The 18694-nt window shown below is 42.0% G+C and overlaps 1 protein-coding gene across 1 annotated transcript in view; it reads left to right on the top strand.

Moving 5' to 3' along the window:
* USH2A (usherin) overlaps window positions 1-18694 on the top strand; it is an 811661-nt gene that overhangs the window by 622724 nt on the left and 170243 nt on the right. Inside the window, exons 55-56 of the mRNA XM_047754984.1 lie at window positions 8005-8112; window positions 17511-17694. Coding sequence (XP_047610940.1) covers window positions 8005-8112; window positions 17511-17694 — 292 coding nt within the window. The remainder of the gene's footprint in view (window positions 1-8004; window positions 8113-17510; window positions 17695-18694) is intronic.

The following is an 18694-nucleotide window of genomic DNA, read 5'->3' as shown; positions in this document are numbered from 1 at the left end:
ACCGAGGGATGTCTTTGTTAGATGAGGAAGTGAACCTTCATTCAGCAAAACCTTCCCAAGTACAGAGTCTCGTGTCTGCAATTCCTAGGGGACGGGAATGGTGCCTGGCATTTGATCATCTGAAAGCCGAAATCTGTGTGATGTTCATACTTTTGATCTGCCAGGGAAAAATTCCGTTCCACGGTTAGCTGACTGACCAAATTCAGTCCGGAATATCTGGCTATGTAAATGACAGTCTTATTGAGTCCATGGAATGAACTAAAATGATCAAGTTCATTTCCCATCCATCTCGAATGGTTGATCAAAGAGCTGCCTGAACCCCTGGAGATAAAGGTTTTGATTTTCCTGTCATTTGCCAAAACCCTAAGTCACAGCTGGGCAGTAATGAAGCAGCAGCCCAGGTCATCCCGGAGCCCCAGCATCTCGGTCCTTAGCCCCGACAGAAGGGAGAGCAGAGCGGGCACCTAGCCTCAGCCCCCTTGTCTCCAGGCTTATTTTTAATTACCTCGAAGCTTTAGAAACATGATCCCGTAAATGCTTTGTGGGAATAGTGGCAAATGCACTCATCATGTGAAATCCATAAATTGCTTATAATCCTCTCAAGATGTTAAAAAAAAAAAAAAAGCATTAAGTAATTGAAGACAGGAAGTCCTCAGTTAATTATTTAGAGGTGTTATCAATGCTTTAAGTAAACTGAAGCGTTTTCTGTTATCTCACTGAGCTCAATACCGTAGGGGATGAAGGGCTAACAGCCATCATCTTCTCATATTCGCTAATGCAAACAGCGCGCGGCAGCTTGTCAATAACAGACCTTTTCCTATCATTTATTAGGAGACATCCACCCTCCTGCACAGAACAATTGGGATGTCAGTTTCGGCATTGTTTCACTTTGGGTTACTTTTGCCTCCTCCGTGTGCCCGCTGATGTGGGTGTTGGGATAGAGGAGAGAGGGGGAAGGATTAACTAAATAATTAGGGCCACCGAGAACAAAATGAATTAATCATGTTCTCTTTAGCAACAGACATGATAAGGGCTTCGGGGTCTCTTAATGCTGGGGGAAATGTTTTCAAAATAATTCATGAAAAGTTGCTCACCCTTTCATTTCACTGAAAGGGGAAGAATTGTCAGCATTAAATTAACAAGGAGAGAAGAATTTGCCTTCCTTTTTCATCCTGATAGAAGCTCATGAAAACCTCCTGTACTAAATGGCACAGATCCTAAGAAGGCTGGTTGTAGCAGAAAATGTATGACTAATGTCCTGAAAGAGGTATCATACACTTTTGAAAAAAAAAGATAACGTAATTTGACCATCAACATCGCAAAATGTGGACATTTTTATTTGAGGATTTTACATTTAAATAACTTTACCATGGGCTTCGCTCTCGTGGTGTCTATTATTCTTTACTGAGTATCCTTTTTCTGGTCTATGTTCTTCAGTGAGGAGTTAAAACTTTTTAAGGACTGAGGCAACAGCTTCCTGTTTGCTGTTGTGTCACCTAGACTGTGATCTATAAAGTACCTAACATATATCGAGTGTTTGAAAATCTTTGTGGAATGAATAAATGTTAACAAGGAAACTAGTATCTAACAGACTAGATTCCCTATTGGTTGGATATAAAAATCACCATCAAACACATCTAAGACTCAGGCAGCATGGCCTATATCATTTGCAGGGCCCTGTGTTCAAAAATCATTCCGAATTTTAAGACGATGAAAACTGATTGAAACACAGGACCTTCTAAGCATGAGCGCTTGAGTGACTGCATAGCTTGCAGGCCCGTGAAGCCCGTGAAGCCCGTGAAGCCTGGTCTCTGGCAATCTGGATTTATCAGCAGTATAATTCTTTAATGGGAGTAGATCAGAGGAAAACTAGGATGGCCAATCATGCCCTTTGAACTGCTGTGGGAGCCTCTGTTGTGGTGTGTGATGCTCTGGGCTGCATTTCTCCCACTTGCCACCTGACCACTGACCACCAAGCCTCAGATCTGTGGAAATAGATGAGAATTCATTTTATTTTCACTTTTCAAACTGCAAGGAAATTTTTGAGCCTGAATGCTTGTGCCCCCAAATAGCGTAATATCAACCACAATTTCTTCCTTCCTTTTACCATTCTTACAGACATAATATTAGAGCCAAAGAACTACATGCAACCGTTGCCTAGACACCTGTATTTAAAGAAAAAAAAAAAATTCCCCGGAATACCAGATATTCCAAGGTACTTTGCCGGGATAGTCACTACTTCTGTTTAGTCCCCAGAATTCTAGCCAACTCCTTTCCTTTCTGGGATATGCCCTTTTGTGGAGAATCTGAACAACATCAGACTTCGCTGCTGCCTGATGCCATGTTTTGTTTCTAGAGAAGAAAGTTTATGCTTGCAAAGGTACAGGAAAGACACTTTGGTCTAGTATAACACCAAACTCCAGGGAAGAAAAATATTTATTAAAGTAGTATCTCAAAGATCAAAAATGTCTTTTCTTGGACACTCTAATAATGATCTTAATATGAATATGTTTGGAGAGTTGGCCAAAGATGTAACTTTCTCAAGAAGTGCTTCTTGGGATGAGTCTGATCACTCTGACATGAGGGGGAGGAGCCTAATCCATGGTCTAGAATTTCGCATAAAATACAGAATTAAGAATGCAAATAAGCTTGTCGCTAGTAGTCAGAACTGAAAGTCTTGAAGCTATTTCACTGGCATTTGCAAATGCAAGAGCCTTGTGTTTGGATGGTCTGAGGTCCAGTTCACATGGGGTATCAAATGAATTCTCACTTCAAAGCACTGACACAAGAAATGGTCAGCACCCATGGCCGTTCTCAAAGAGGCAAGAAACTGGCTTGACTAATTGGGATGGAGAGCTGCTGAGGCTCTACTGGATGGTACTATCAAGGAAAAGAGACACAAGGTGTTCCCTGGCAGCTCAGTGGGTTGTGGACGTGACATTGTCACTGCTGTGACTCAAATCACTGCTGTGTTGCAGGTTTAATCCCTGGCCCGGGAACTTCTTCATGCTGTGAGCATGGCCAAAAAAGGAAAAAAGAGAAGGAGATTCTAGTATGTGAGCTCCTAAAATAGTTCTCAATTAAATTTTGTGACACAAATTTAAATGCGCCTTAGATGTCTCTAAAGTGAGTCCATGTTGTCTTGGTGTATCTGTTTTGATCATCCACATTTTCACATAGATTAGTCTCAAGTAGAACCCTGGCATAGCTCTGTTCATCACAGCCAAGGTTGCCTGCCCGTGGATGCCAGAAGTTCCTAGGAACGTCCATGAGTAGAGATGCTCTAGGCTGTGGGGGAGGGAGATGCGGAGACTTAGAGAGATCCCAGGCAGGTGGGAGGGTCTTTTCCAGAAACAAGACTCGATGCCCTGGTTCAGGTGGGCCAGGGCAAACATCCAGTTTGGGTGGACTGGTGCCGGGACAGGTAACCTTCCCACAGGGTGTACACTACTTGGTAACCACCTAACAAAAACTTGTAATTCAGTCCTCTCAGCACTTTAATCATTAATCAAGTTGACCGAGGAAGTTGTGAACTTACCTATTCTTTAGGACTATTGGGTAATTTTTAAGAAAAGAACAGGTGAGGAGTTCCCATCGTGGCGCAGCAGAAACGAATCCGACTAGGGACCATGAGGTCGTGGGTTCGATCCCTGGCCTCACTCATTGGTTAAGGATTCGGTGTTGCCATGAGCTGTGGTGTAGGTCGAAGACGCGGCTCAGATCTAGTGTTGCTGTGGCTCTGATGTAGGCGGGGAGCAACAGCTCTGATTAGACTCCTACCCTGGGGACCTCCATATGGTGCAGGTATGGCCCTAAAAAGACAGAAGACAAAAAAAGAGAAAAAGAAAAAGAACAGGTGATACTCTAGAGTAACTGGATGAATGTCTTGAAGCGGCACGTGCTATCAGAAATTGTAATGGACAAAATGCTTTTTTTCTGACTATCTGGAGATTAAAAAATTAAAAACAAGCTGTTCTTCTAGAGTACACTCAAGGTAACTTACACAGGTATGGGTTTTGTTTTCCAAATCATGTTTTCATGATCCACAGGCAGACTCTTGGCGATCTATTTTTAACACGTATTTACTCTTGAAAGGAGTGTTACCTGCAAGTGTAATTGTAATGAGTTTGGTTATAGTATATGCTTCTTTCCTTTAAAAGAGAACACGATTCCCTGTAGGGAAATTCAGGTAATTTGTAGCCACAGTAATCTCCACTACACTGAAACGTTAAATACTTGGCTTTTCTCCATGCATTTGTCTTTCTCTGCGCTCCAGCTTCTATTTCTTACTCTTTTAATTCCGTGCTGAGCCCTTGAATGATGTTTTCTTTGCTCCTTCTACTCTTCAACTTTAGGATTAAGTTACAGTCTGAACGGTTCCTTGGAGACGTCTCTTTATTTCCCTCTTCTCATCCTGATCCATTCATGAGTAGTTTTCAATTCGTGTGCCCTTTGCATTGCCTGTTGCTAATATTTCATACATGTCTCATTTTAAGGACTACCAACAGGGGCTTCCTTAAAATGACAGCAAATTCTACTTGAAATGTGTTGATTTTATGGAGTTTTACAGAGTCACAGACATGAAAGTCATCCAGTTCATGTAAATCGTCTATGCCTCATGGCAGCCCATGCTTTCCTTACAGACTATTTGAACCAAGCCTGTTGGTTACCCAGCCCTCTCACAATTGGCCAAAGACAAGACCTGAGACATAGAATATAGAACATTATGGATTCATCTATTTCCCTCCCGCACATCAGCCCGTGGTCCAGTTAGGCCTTCTGCACTCCTATCGCCCACACGTTACAGATGTGGAAACCAAGACGCTGCCTCCAAAAACTCTTGTAAAGAAAAGACTCTATGTCTATGGACCGTTCTCTTTAGCTACTACCCTCACTGCAAATATCCTCAAGCTTCTTTTTTTTTGGTCTTTTGAGGGCCACACCTGAAGCATATGGAGTTTTCCAGGCTAGGGGTCCGATCGGAGCTGTAGCTGCCGGCCTACACCACAGCCACAGCAACGCCAGATCCTTAACCCACTGAGTGAGGCCAGGGATCGAACCCGAAACCTCATGGATCCTCGTCAGATTTCGTTTCCGCTGCGCCACGATGGGAACTCCCAAATATCCTCAATCTTCTAATCAATCTTAATTCACCTCTATGATGACATTGTCCCTTCTTTTTCTAAGACCCATCCTAAAATGTCCTTTGGAAGTCTGAAGCCATGGCACTGGGAACTCTATCCAGTCACTTATGATGGAGTGCGATGGAGGATAATGTGAGAAAAAGAATTGTATATACGTATGTGTGACTGGGTCACCTAGCTATATGCTAGAAAATTGACAGAAAGCTGTCAACCAACTATAATGGAAAAAATTAAACATTAAGAAAAAGTCTGAAACCAGGCCAGCCAACATAAAATAGAGGAAGAGAATTGAACCTTTCTTTTATTAGAATATTTCAGAGAAAAATAAAGTATTGCTTCAGTTTTAGCAGACACACTTAAGTCTGACCTTCAGGAAAAAATTAGAAAATGTTTATTGTTTGTAAATTAATTTCTGTTATTATTTTAATAATAATATGCAACTAGAGAAGAATCTCCTACTCAGATAGATACATGGGCGGGGGAGAAGATTATGAGAAGAATCTGTTTGGTCAGATCACACTTGTGATGGATACACGCACATCACAGCGTCATAGCCTTGCCATCATCACCCTGCCATCATCGCCTTGCCATCCTTACTGCCATCATAGCCTTGCCATCATAGCCTTGCCATCATAGCCTTGCCATCATAGCCTTGCCATCTTTACTGCCATCTTAGCCTTGCCATCATAGCCTTGCCTAAGCACTTCTGTGCTTTTGGTCTTCCTTAAACAATATTTAACAAACATTGGACACATCAAATTGGCACTATGGGAGAAAAATGATTTTAAAGAAAAACTCAAAGATACGATTCTTACTCTCAAAGGGCTTACATTCTAAGTAAGACATTCAGATAAAACGGTGTTTATAAGGGTCAAGACCCCCTTTTTCAGAAGTGGCAGAAAAGGAGGGGATATCTTCAGGCTGAATCAGCCACAGCTGTCTTTGACCTTGCCTCTTGGATACTTCCTTCCATTTTCTCTTGAGCTCTATATTTTATAATCTTTAGCATTTTCCCATAAGGTTTTATCAAACATATAAGGCTTGGATATGGCTTAGATCTTTCATCATACCCCTCGTCTGTAAATCAGGCAAATATAAACATTATGTAAATCCTCCATAGCAACCAAATGGAAGATTATAATCAAATAAGTATCCTCATCTTATCATTAAATTGATAAGGGAACACGAAGGCCTTTGAAGCTGAATCCTGGAGCAGCTCCGGCTGCAGAACACGATGGCTTTAGCCGAGAACCCAGACTTGTGCTTGGATTCTGAATGAACCAGTTAACTTTTTCATGCACTTAACGAGCACCTACTTTGGACCTGGTCATTATTCAAAGGACAGTTGTCGGCAAAACACTGTCCTTGCCTTTGAAGAGCTAACATCATGGAGGGAGAGACAAACGATAATCAGACATATAATAAAATGTCAGATACTGTTGAAGGTGATGAAAGAAGAAGTAATTTCAGGGGATAAAAAGTGCTACTTTTATCTTTTAAAATGTAGCATTTGCACAGATCTGCCTACAGTGACAGAGCAACACACAAATGTCTCTGGATGAAGAGTCGCTTCACCAAAAGAACAGAAATGTGAACATACAGGTGAAAATTCATGAAAAATAAGCGTAGGAAGTGTTGGATCCATGTCATAACTTAGTGCAATTATTTGGCGTAGAGATTAAGTCCTATTCTTTTTTTAAGAAAATGTTTTTAAAGCTTTGACATTGTTTGAGTTTTCCCAAGACTCAAGGCAAAAGGCGTTAGCCTTGATATACTCCTTGTTGAATGCTGCTGAGTCTTAAGGTGGCTCTTGCTAGAAGAAAGTACTGCTCTAAGTAACCCATCCCATCTTCTCAACAGCCTTGGAAGCTCGATGCAGTGATTCCCTCTTTTACAGACCCGTAGATCAAGGCCGAGTGGAGCTAAGTAACTCCTCCAAGGTCATTGCCAACAGAGTGGTAAAATCTAACACCACCCAACTTCTCCTGTAAATGGGCTGCCATTCTTTTTTTCCCCCGAGAACTTACTGAGCAATTACTGTGCTGCATCATATTCTGAATACAAAAGAAGTAATAAACACTATCCCTTTATCAAAGTATGTTTAATCTATGTGTAAAGACAAAAGAACATACCCCCGAAAAACTGCAGAAGTGAATGTGAGCTGTCACAATACGGGCACATATGGTGAAGAAATGCAGAGTGTTTTTTAAAGGAGGGGTTAGTTGGTGTTCAGCTGAGCTGAATATGGTTTGGGGCTAAAAAATGTTGAATCTAATCTTTTTTTTTTTTTTTTCCTGCCCCTATTCATATAAGAAGCACTTGCAGAAATGGGGACGGTTAGTCTGGAGAAGAGAAGACTCAGGGGGAATTTGAAAACTGTCTACAAATATTTGAAGAACTGTCATGTGGAAAAGAAATTAGATTTGTTCTCTAAGTCCTTAGGGGTAGGAGTGGTAGAAAGAGTTCACCACGGCGTAAGGAAAGACTTTGAAACCACAGAGGGAGAACTCTAGAGGTCTCTAAAGATGAAATGTGCTATTCAGGTGATGGAGTCCTATGGACACATGGGCAGAGTATCTTCCGTGACACCTTGAACAGGGGAGTCCAGGGAAGGATGAATCGATGGATGGATGACATGAATTCCAAGATCTCTTCTGAGGCTGAGAATGTATTGTTTTATCAGCGAGAGAGGAAGTGTCTATTAACCCGGAGATGCTCGTGAAGTTGTATCTCCCTTAATGTTCCCTGCTCTTAAAATGTTTGGATCTCCTATCTACAACTCTGCATGTTACTTCTGGTGTTTAACTGATAATAAATAATCCTCTCAGGATGCTCTTTATTTCTTGTTTGCTCTTTCTAGGTCTGCAGCCGTACACCAACTACAGCTTCACCCTTACAGCTTGTACATCTGCTGGATGCACGTCAAGTGAGCCTTTTCTAGGTCAGACCCTGCAGGCAGCCCCTCAAGGTAATTAAAAAATACCCATGATTTGGGAGAAGTTTCATATAGTATTTTGATGTGGAGTCTATAAACTCTTTAATAACAACGAAGAAGAAATAAAGCCTGGAGGTACAAAACAAAATAATATTTTAGGTTCCCATTTTTCAGTTTTAGTTAAACTATAAGCCTCCCAAGGCAGTTTGCTTTTAATTCCTTAAACCTTTTAGAAGTGGTTTTCCATGGAAAAAAGTATCACCTACTTGGATATGAAATTCGTCCAAAAATCAAAAGTTAAATATTCTAGGAGTTCCCATTGTGGTGCAGCAGAAACTAATCCAACTAGGAACCATGAGGTTGTGGGTTCGACCCCTGGCCTTGCTCAGTGGGTCAAGGATCTGGCATTGCCATGAGCCATGGTGTAGGTCACAGACATGGCTCAGATGTGGCATTGCTGTGGCTATGGTGTAGGATGGCAGCTGTAGCTCCGATTTGACCCCTAGCCTGGGAACCTCCATATGCCACGGGTGTGGCCCTAAAAGGACAAAAATGAAAAGTTAAATATTCCAGGAGCAGCTGCTGAAGCTGATTAAAAATATTCCCTTCAAAGGTGCCATTGTGGCTCAGTGGGGTAAGAACCAGATACAGTGTCCACGAGGATAGGGTTTGATCCCCAGCCTCACTCAGTAGGTTAAGGATGCGACATTGTCACAAGCTGCACCATAGGCTGCAGATGTGGCTCGGATCCGGTGTTGCTGTGGCTGCAGCATAAGCATGCAGCTGCAGCTCCATTCCACCCCTAACCCGGGAACTTCCTGGTGCTGCAGACATGGCCCTAAAAAGAAAAAAACAAAAATTCATTGCTGTCAAGAATTGACAATCAAACAGAAGTGATAGAACAAGTACACAAATCAATATGAAGAGAGAGACTTTGAAAGACGATGTTAAAAAAGAATAAATGTCACTGAGAACTATGTCTAGTTCCTTATGACGGAGCCTGATAATGGGAGGAAAAAAGAATGGATACGTGTGTGTAACTGGGTCACCGTGCTGCACAGTAGGAAGAAAAAAATTGTATTGGGGAAATAACAATAAAAAAAATAAAATAAAAACAACAAAAAAATAAATGAACAGAATACTCAGGTCAATCTAAAGAGGGAGAGATTACAGCCCATTGTAGATATGGGTTGAAAGATATTATGCAGCAGGTGCCTTCTGAGATGGACCACGAAAAACAAAGATTTTGGCAAATGAACATGAGGAGGAAATCCACAGTCGACACAGCCGGAGGGAAGGGAGCGTGGCACCATCACCTGCGAAGGCAAACTGGCACTATACACTAAATTTAACAGGGTCATGCCCTGAGACACAGGTTTTCCACTCCCAATATCTGTGCCAGGAAAGTAACAGTTCCACTGCTGCACGAGGAGGCCTGTACCGCGATGTTTATTGGAATATTTTTTTGTTTAAATGGTAGAATATTGGAGTTCCCCAGGGACCTGGCAGTGAAGGACTTGGCATTATCACAGCTGTGGCTCTGGTTGCTGCTGTGGTGCAGGTGCAATCCCCGGCCCAGGAAGTTCTGCCTACCACAGGTGCAGCCAAAAATTTTGTTCAAATGTTAAAGATAAAAAGCAAATGGCAAGATATTGGAAGCAGTCTAAATGTCCGTGAGTGGGAAAATTGCTACATAAATTCAGGTACATTCATGTTATGGCATTCTGTGTACCAGTTCAAAGGAATGAAATGATCTGTACCTATAAAGTAGAAGGTATAGAACTGTATTAATATGTGGCATCTTTACGTATAGTAAATGATATTCATTTCTATAGATAAATAAATAAATGCACAAGAAAGATTCTGGGAAGCATACAGACCCACCTGTAATAATGGTTAGCAGTGGGGTGGGCGCTGGGATAGGCAGTATCATTTACTTTAAGGACAAAAACATACTCAGAAGGCTGGGCTAGTGATCCATGCATTCTTGTGTTCATCTTTATTATCTGCCTGTTTTCCATGGAGGGAAACAGAGGCATAAATAAGTTTCTGAACAGACGTATAATGTTAATTATCATCAGACCACTTGTCCATTACTCTTCTAATGAAAGGGGTTGTTGTACCTCAGAATATTAGACCTGAACTTCCTATCAGTAAATGGGGAATAAAATGGAAAACTCCACATATGGGGCATATGGCTCCTCACCAGGAATCCACTAATGATGTTTTCTATATAAAGAATGTTTCATGTCAAAAAGCTTAGGGTTCCTTTGAAAGGAAGAAACCAGCAGTGGATTTTTTGGAAAGGTAAACTATCAAATGGATACTTTGATGATAACGGATAATTTCTAAAGGGTCTATCAACCCGTTTTGGCTGAAACTCAAGCCTGATAAAGTAACAGGGTCTCTCCAGCGTACGCATCCATTCCATGTATTTAAATTCCCAGAAATTCTGCATCTAAAGTCTCACTTAAAAAAAAAAAAGTTGCTTGAAAGAGTTCAGATTTCGTGACTGAAAAATGATAGCTTTCAACAGTGCTGGGGAGTATGAGGTGAGAAATGTTTTACTTGGTTTCTTTTTTTGACTGTATGCCCTGTTCCTTTAACACGAATAACTGTGCAAAGGAACAATAAACTAAATGGGCTTTTCTTCTGCAGAACAAGCATGGATTTAGAAGCCATTTTCTGGCTGTTTAAGTGCCAGTGGTGAATAACTTGTATGAGAAATAGGTGTGGTCGGAGTGCTTAACTAGAATGCGGTAAGGGAACGAATCAGCGGTACCATTAAGTTCTGTTGTTTTGCTAAAGTGGAAATACACATATTATATCATTTTAAATTAATAACCCAAATATAATTAATTTTCAAAGACCCAGTTGAGTGAGGCATCGTTTCAAGGTCTAACATTTGAGTGTCCTACGTGGATATAGAGAGAATTAAAAAGAAGTGTTTATTCAAGCCACCCTGAGCTCTCCTCATGTCTTTCATGTAATGTCTTTTAAAAAAGAATTTAAATACACGGATTGGATGTGTAAGCTGGAGCGACTCTGTTATTTCATATCCTTTTAAAAAGATGTTAAAACACATTGGAGCCTTATTGATAAGACAGACCTAGGTCTCACAATGTTAACCTCCTGGAAAAGGGTGGTGGACCCACAGTCAAGCAGTGGAAAGAGCTAGAGCTGGGTTATTGCTCCCTTTTCAGGATTGCTGCCGTACCAGCAGCTCCGATTCGCTTGAGAGCTCAGTCATGCGAAATGGTAGGCCTGCGTTTCTCCAGCCCTGAACATAGGACAAAGCAAGAGGAAACGAAGACCCACCTGTCTCAGTTTCATTCCAGGTTCCTCTTCCTCTGCCCTTCTTTCAACTGCGGGTGTGCCTTTTCCACCAGCCTTGTGCTTGTAACCCCACAGCCCCCCTTGGAACTCTCCAGGGCTGGCTGGAGTTCCTACTTAAGGCTGAAAACTCCCAAATTCTAGAGCTTTCGTGAAGCCTACACTTAGAGAACGAAGGCCCATGTCTCTGTGGGTCTATTCCATGTTTATACTTAGGTGTTTTACAAACACTTCAACCTGAGTATTTCAGCATTTGAAATCTCTCTTCCCACTCACTCGTCCCCCTCTCTTCTCTCTCTCAAGACCACCATCTGTCTCACCACCTAAGCCCCCGAATTGATATTCTCAATGCTCCCCTTTCCTTAGGTTATAGGATGCAATTATTCATAAAGGTTTTTTATTAAAGTGCCGTTGATTTATAAGGTATCTTCAGTTGCTGTGGTACAGAAAAGGGACCCAGTCACACACAGTCCCCTGTGCTGTACAGTAGGGCCCCATCGCCCACTCACTCCAGATGTAACAGTTTGTGTCCACCAACCCCAAATTCCCCCTCCATCCCATTCCCTCCCCTCTCCCTGTTGGCACCCACACGTCTGCTCTCCTTGGCCGTGATCTGTTTCTGTTTTGTAGGTGGGATCATCTGTGCCGTATTTTAGATTCCATGACTAAGTGATACCACATGGTAGAAATTTTAAATTTTAAGGATTTTTAAAATTTAGTTCTTCCCTTCCATCTCTTCTGGTGTTGCCTTAGCTCCAACCCCTGTAACTTCTCTAGATCCTCCTAACCGGTCTCTAGCCTTTTTTCCTCTTTCTTTTATCTCCATCCATCCCAATTATGTTTCCCCTTTTGCCAAAATAGGTGTATCTCACATTAGCCACCTCTATAAAAATCCCATTTTCTTTCTGGAATAAAAAAAAAAATCCACATCTTAGTAAATCAGAATAAGTTCCTCAAGTTTTAGCTTCTGCCCATCTGTGGAGTCGTTTGGTGCTTCCCACATGCAATGTAATGTACCAGTCATGCTAGGGTACTTGAACTTCTCCCATGCTTTCTGTGTCCCTAGGACTTTTTGGGGTTTCCTTCAGCCTAAACACCCTTCCCTACATCTTCACTCAGCTAACTCCCATTTTTTCAGAATTTGGCTCAGAGGTCTCCCACTCTGGAAACCTCCTCTGACCCCTTTGCCATTACATCCTCATCTCATTCCCAGCCCATGTTAGGTACCCTTCCTAGGTGCTCTAATAGCATACGAAACTTCCTCTTCTGAAAGCATGCATCAAAGTGGACTATAAATTATTTATCCATTTTTCTTCACCATGATGCAGTAGGTTCCTTAAAGGATAAAGACTATCTGTTTGGAGTTCGTGCTGTGGCGCAGTGGGTTAATGACCCAGCATTGTCTCTGTGGTGGCTCAGGATCGATCCCCGACCCAGCACAGTGGTTAGGGATCCAGCACTGCTGAGGCTGTGCCGTAGGTCCCAGCTGTGGCTCAGATCCCATCCCTGGCCTGGGAACTTCCATATGCTGCAAGGGCAACCAAAAAAGGAAAAAAATAAAAAGAAGACCATGTCTTCATCCCCACATTCACAGCACCCAACACAAAAAATGACAAAATTGAGTTGAATCAGCAAACTAATAATAACTAGTCTAGAAGTCAATGCATTTCTGACATCAGCCAATACAATTACTGGTTCCTTTCACTAGCTTCCAAGAGAAAGCCAATGTTGGGATTTTTGACTTGGAGTGAAGACTCATAGGCATGTTAAGAAGTGAGTGATATTGGGTGGCACTCAAGAGAAAGTGAAAACAAATTTGGTAGACATGTTCTTTTTTTTTTAAGTAGCTTTATATCGAGAGACTAATCAAGGTCTTTTTCTGACCTTTGGCTCTTACACCTCTCAGCTCATTTCCCTGCTCCCCACCCCACTTATAGAGGACTTCCCTCATGGCCATCCATGTCCTGCCCTTGAACTGCCTCAGTTCTGCCCTCCCATTATGTAGAATAGATCTTCTGATGCCATAGGCTCAGAGAGGAATGTAGATTCTTCACCTGAGACTGACTAAGACACCTGACCAAAGGTGGGTCTTATTCAATCAAGGATTTCTTGCCGCTGCCAAGTCAGCAGTGTCTCCATATCCTTATGCAAGTAAAAACACAGCACTTACTAGTTTTCTACACATTCCAATTTCATCTTATAAATCAAACCAATGGACACGGGGCTATTACTAGCATGAACAGAGCTTTCAGCAGCTTATAGAAATATGAAGTTCAACTTTAATTTAAAACATAAAGCAACCCCCAAATGTTGCTTCAGTTCATTTCATTAACTCCTCTGTATCCACAGGCTGCATTGACTAATTCAAAGCAGAAATTAAGCAAGAGCCTTCTTATAGCACTTTTGTGGTTTTTAATACATCCTTCAAGGAGAGAAAGACAGGACTGCAGGAAGCAGATTATGAACTAAAGCTTGATCCTTCATCTCTTAAATCAACAAATTAATATCAGTTTTAAATCAGGACTCTAATTAGCTGGTTGAGTCATCCAGCAGCTCTTGGCAGAGAGACCCAGACATAAATGTATCCTGTGATTTGTGGATTTGTCCAAGTGCCTAACATAGAGTGAGCTTTCAGAACAAAATGAACTACTTTCTTCTCAGGAATAAGTTGTTCCTTAGAAAATCCAGTAACTTGGAGGCATTTTCAAATTCATCTTGATTCCTTTAGAACATTGCTCAATAAAGTGCATTTGAATGTCCTGAAATTTTTTTCTTATACAAGTCTTTTTTTTTTTTTCTTTTTTGCCTTTTCTAGAGCCAGTCCCGTGGCATATGGAGGTTCCCAGGCTAGGGATCTAATCGGAGCTCTAGCTACCGGCCTACACCAGAGCCACAGCAACTCAGGTTCTGAGCGGCGTCTGCAACCTACACCACAGCTCATGGCAATGCCAGATCCTTAACCCATTGAGCAAGGCCAGGGATCGAACCCGCAACCTCATGGTTCCTAGTCGGATTCGTTAACCACTGCGCCATGAAGGGAACTCCCTCTTATACGAGTCTTGAAATCTCACCCTTTATGTTACCCTTTAAGTTACCTGTGAGTAACTTTACACAGGAGATGCAATCAAACAAAAACTATTGATTAGAGGGAACCTAATATTGAAACGGGTTTTTAAAAGCTGAGGAAGGGAGTTACGTGTCTATTCAGAGCGTGACCAGATGGCAGCAGGAAATGATAGACTGATCTTTCCTCCCACTAGGTTTTCTGTCTGTATGTTTGTACATCTATGAGGCTACTTGACTCTTTGATCTGAAAGGACAGTTGTTTGTGTCTACATTTTATCTTTTATACAGAAGGGTATAAATTCCTTGTAAGCATGAGCCACATCTTAATCCCATTTGTATTCTGTGGAGTATTTAACACAGTAATTTTGAGGATATATATTCACAATAAATTTATTCATTCATTATTTATTAGCCATTGTGCTACCCATAAAGATACATTGACTAATAATACAGAGTTGACCCCTGCTCTCATGGAGCTAACTTTGTATTAATAAGAAAAATAAGAGTTCCCTTCTTGGCTCAGTGGTTAACGAAGCTGACTAGGATCCATGAGAATGTGGGTTCGATCCCTGGTCCTGGTCGATTATCTGGCATTGCCGTGAGCTGTGGTGTAGGTCACAGATGCGGCTCAGGTCCAGCATTGCTGTGCCTGTGGTGTAGGCCGGCAGCTGTAGCTCCAATTTGACCCCTAGCCTGGGAACCTCCATAGGCCGTGGGTGCGCGCCCCCCCCCCAAAAAAAAAGAAAAATAGGCCACCATCATAACAATATGAAAACGATGATATCAAAGAAAGAAGATGATTATGATATGAAGGTTGTTAGAAGAACATAGAAAGGGCCTACAATTGAGAGGAATGAGGTTGGAATCACGGTCGACTGGGTTAAAGTTATAGTTGGGGAATAGCTGTCAAATAAGACCTGGATAAGGGGGGATTTATACAGGTCACTGAACTATGGTGTCATGAGCCAAAGTGTTCCAGGTGGAGGGATCGAGAGGGTCTACGCCCAGAGGTGGGAAAGAACTTGAAGCTTTCTGAGGCTAGAAGGGCATCGGGTGTGGCTGGAGCTTCATGAGTGATGGAGAGAACAGTGTCAGGGAGGCCAGAGCCAGCAGAATGTAGGACCGTACGGATTAGCATGAGGAATTGGCATTATACTTTATGAACAATTTCAAAAGGGTTGTATATTTTATGAAGATTACACTGGCATACATATATATATATATATATATATATACGCACACACATATATATACACATATATATTAATATATAAATAAAATTTTTAATATATAAATATATAAATAAAATATTTTTTTATATTTTTTATGTGCTTTCATGAAGATTGCAGTGAAATAGACAAGGACAAGGTCAAACACAAGGACATTAGTTTAGAGGCTAGAGTCCAAGAGCCAGAAAAATGTAGTTTGGATCAGGAGAGGTAAAAATATAGGGACTGTACACCTTCTGGGTAGAATCTGAGGGATTTGGTGATAGATGATGTTTAGCAGTGAAAACCAGTGAGAGCCTCAAGGATCATTGTTTTGTGTTTTGCCAAGAACATGAATAGTTGGATAAGATTGGAAGATGAATAAACCCTCTGTTTTGGATGTTTTAGGTTTGGATAGACAATTAGCCATCCAGGTGGAGGTAGACGAGTAGAGGGTGGAACTCATGGATCTGAAGCTCAGGAGAGATTTTAGGGCAGGGATGTGCATCCAGCCATGTTCAACATACAGGTCATGTTTCAAAGCGAGACTGAATGGAAATCACCTACAAAGAAAGCGGTTGGGAAAGAAGAAGCAGGAGGGTGGGGCAGAGCAGAGGACAGAGCCCAGTTTTCCGAGGTCCAGGAAAGGAAGAGAATTCAGTTAGTGAGGCTGGAAGAAGGAGCCAGAGATAAAGGGAAACAAAGAAGCCCACACAGCATGTAGTGTCGGAGAAGCAAAGGCAAAGTGTGCTTGCGTGTTGAATTTGATAATTCAAGTACGAGATTGTGATTCCAGATACATAGGCATCAACGTGGAAAATCCCTGAGTTCCTGTCGTGGCTCAGCCAGTTAAGGACCCGACATAGTGAGGATGTGGGTTCAATCCCTGGTCTCATTCAGTGGGTTAAGGATCCGGTGTTGCCGTGAGCCGTGGTGTAGGTCACAGAAGTGGCTCAGGTCTGCCATGGCTGGGGCTGTGCCCTGGCCCAGGAACTTCTATATGCTGCAGGTATGGCCCTCAAAAGAAAAGAAGGCTGAAAATTCCTGGATAGTCTCCTAGGCCGTGATTACACTCAGAGTAACAGCCAGGATAGAGACATTTTCCGCTATTTTCTCTGACATTCACTTTCTAAAAGCAATTCATCCTGCTGTGTAGCACTGGGAACCATGTCTAGTCACTTAAGATGGAGCCTGGTAATGTGAGAAAAAAGAATGTATCCATGTACGTGTAACTGGGTCACCATGCTGTACAGTAGAAAATTGACAGAACACGGTAAACCAGCTATAATGGAAAAAAAATAAAAATCCTTATATATAAAAGAATAAAAGCAATGCGAAAATAATAATTAAGGCATTAAAATATATATATATATATTTTTTTTTTGTCTTTTTGCTATTTCTTTGGGCCGCTCTCGCGGCATATGGAGGTTCCCAGGCTAGGGGTCGAATCAGAGCTGCAGCAACCAGGCTACGCCAGAGCCACAGCAACGCAGGATCCGAGCCGCGTCTGCAACCTACACCACAGCTCACGGCAACGCCGGATCGTTAACCCACTGAGCAAGGGCAGGGACCGAACCCGCAACCTCATGGTTCCCAGTCGGATTCGTTAACCACTGCGCCATGACGGGAACTCCTAAAATATATTCATATTTAATTACATTTTTCATCTCCAAAGCCAACAAAATGTATTTTTGTCGCTCACCATGAGATTTTTTTTTTCATCAACAGAGGAAAAAGATCATAGTATGTGAGGTGGTGGTGTGACTTTTAAGAAGGTGTTTCTTTCATCCTAACAATAAAACTTCAGGGTATTATTTTTGCCAGGAGTTTGGGTGACGCCTCGACACATTATTGTCAATTCTACAACAGTGGAATTGTATTGGAGTCTGCCCGAAAAGCCCAATGGCCTCATTTCTCAGTATCAGTTGAGTCGTAATGGAACCATGGTTTTCCTGGGCGGCAGCGAGGAGCGGAATTTCACTGATAAAAACCTGGAGCCCAACAGCAGGTAAACTAAAAGAAAACTTTACCAATTATACAGCAAGAAGTTTAGATTTTTCAGGCTGAGAAAGAGCCCTCCAGCTGAACCACTATTAAATTAATTAGCGTTCCCGTTATGGCTCAGCAGTAACTAAACCCAACTGGTATCCATGAAGAGGCAGTTCCATCCCTGGCCCCACTCAGTGGATTAAGGATCCAGTGGTGCCATGAGCTGTGGTGTAGGTCACAGATGCAGCTCGGATCCCATTGCTGTGGCTGTGGGGTCGGCCGGCAGCAACAGCTTCAATTAGACCCCTAGCCTGGGAACCTCCATATCCTATACGTGCAGCCCTAAAAAAGCCAAAAAAAGCAAAAGAGAGGAAAAGAAAGAAAGAAAGGAAGGAAGCAGGCAAGCAAGCTGGTGAAGTAATCTCCGCACATACTCTTAGCCTTTCCATCGCAGGGGAGACCTTTTCATCCATTTCACATGTTGAGGACCCCAGCGCTAGTTCATGACACTAGCCTTCAGAAGACACGAAATTCCTTAACACTGTAAATCAGCAATTACTTTTATTTGCCATGAGAATTTTTTTTCATTTTTTAAAGTTTTTTTGAAATATAGTTCGATTTACAAAGTTCTGCTGTAGACCTGAGAATTTTGAAGTGTACAAAACACACAAAGTGTTCAGTTTTAAAAACGATCAGATAGCTTCAAAAACATGCAGCCCTAAACGAGTAAGAAAAGAGAGGTAAAGGTTGTTTCACACCAACAACTTTTGCTTCTGGCCTCAGGTTTTCTCTACTTGCTGCACTATCGACAGACGTGAGTGGTTTTAGGGGAAACGTTCCACATATTTATAATTCATTCGCATTCACGTCTCAGCAGAGATAAAATGCATCTTAGCGCAGCAGATGGTTTAGTGCAGAGAGCAGCAGATCACTTTAGTAACACCGTTCTCTCAACAGAGTTCCCTGAACTCTGCCCCATTTCAAAACTGGAGAAGATTCATTTGCATCCTCCACCATCC

The sequence above is a fragment of the Phacochoerus africanus genome, chromosome 12 (assembly GCF_016906955.1).
Source record: "Phacochoerus africanus isolate WHEZ1 chromosome 12, ROS_Pafr_v1, whole genome shotgun sequence".
In the NCBI taxonomy this organism is placed as follows: domain Eukaryota; kingdom Metazoa; phylum Chordata; class Mammalia; order Artiodactyla; family Suidae; genus Phacochoerus; species Phacochoerus africanus.
The sequence above is the reverse complement of the archived record's forward strand: the minus strand, read 5'-3'. Positions and strand labels throughout refer to the sequence as shown.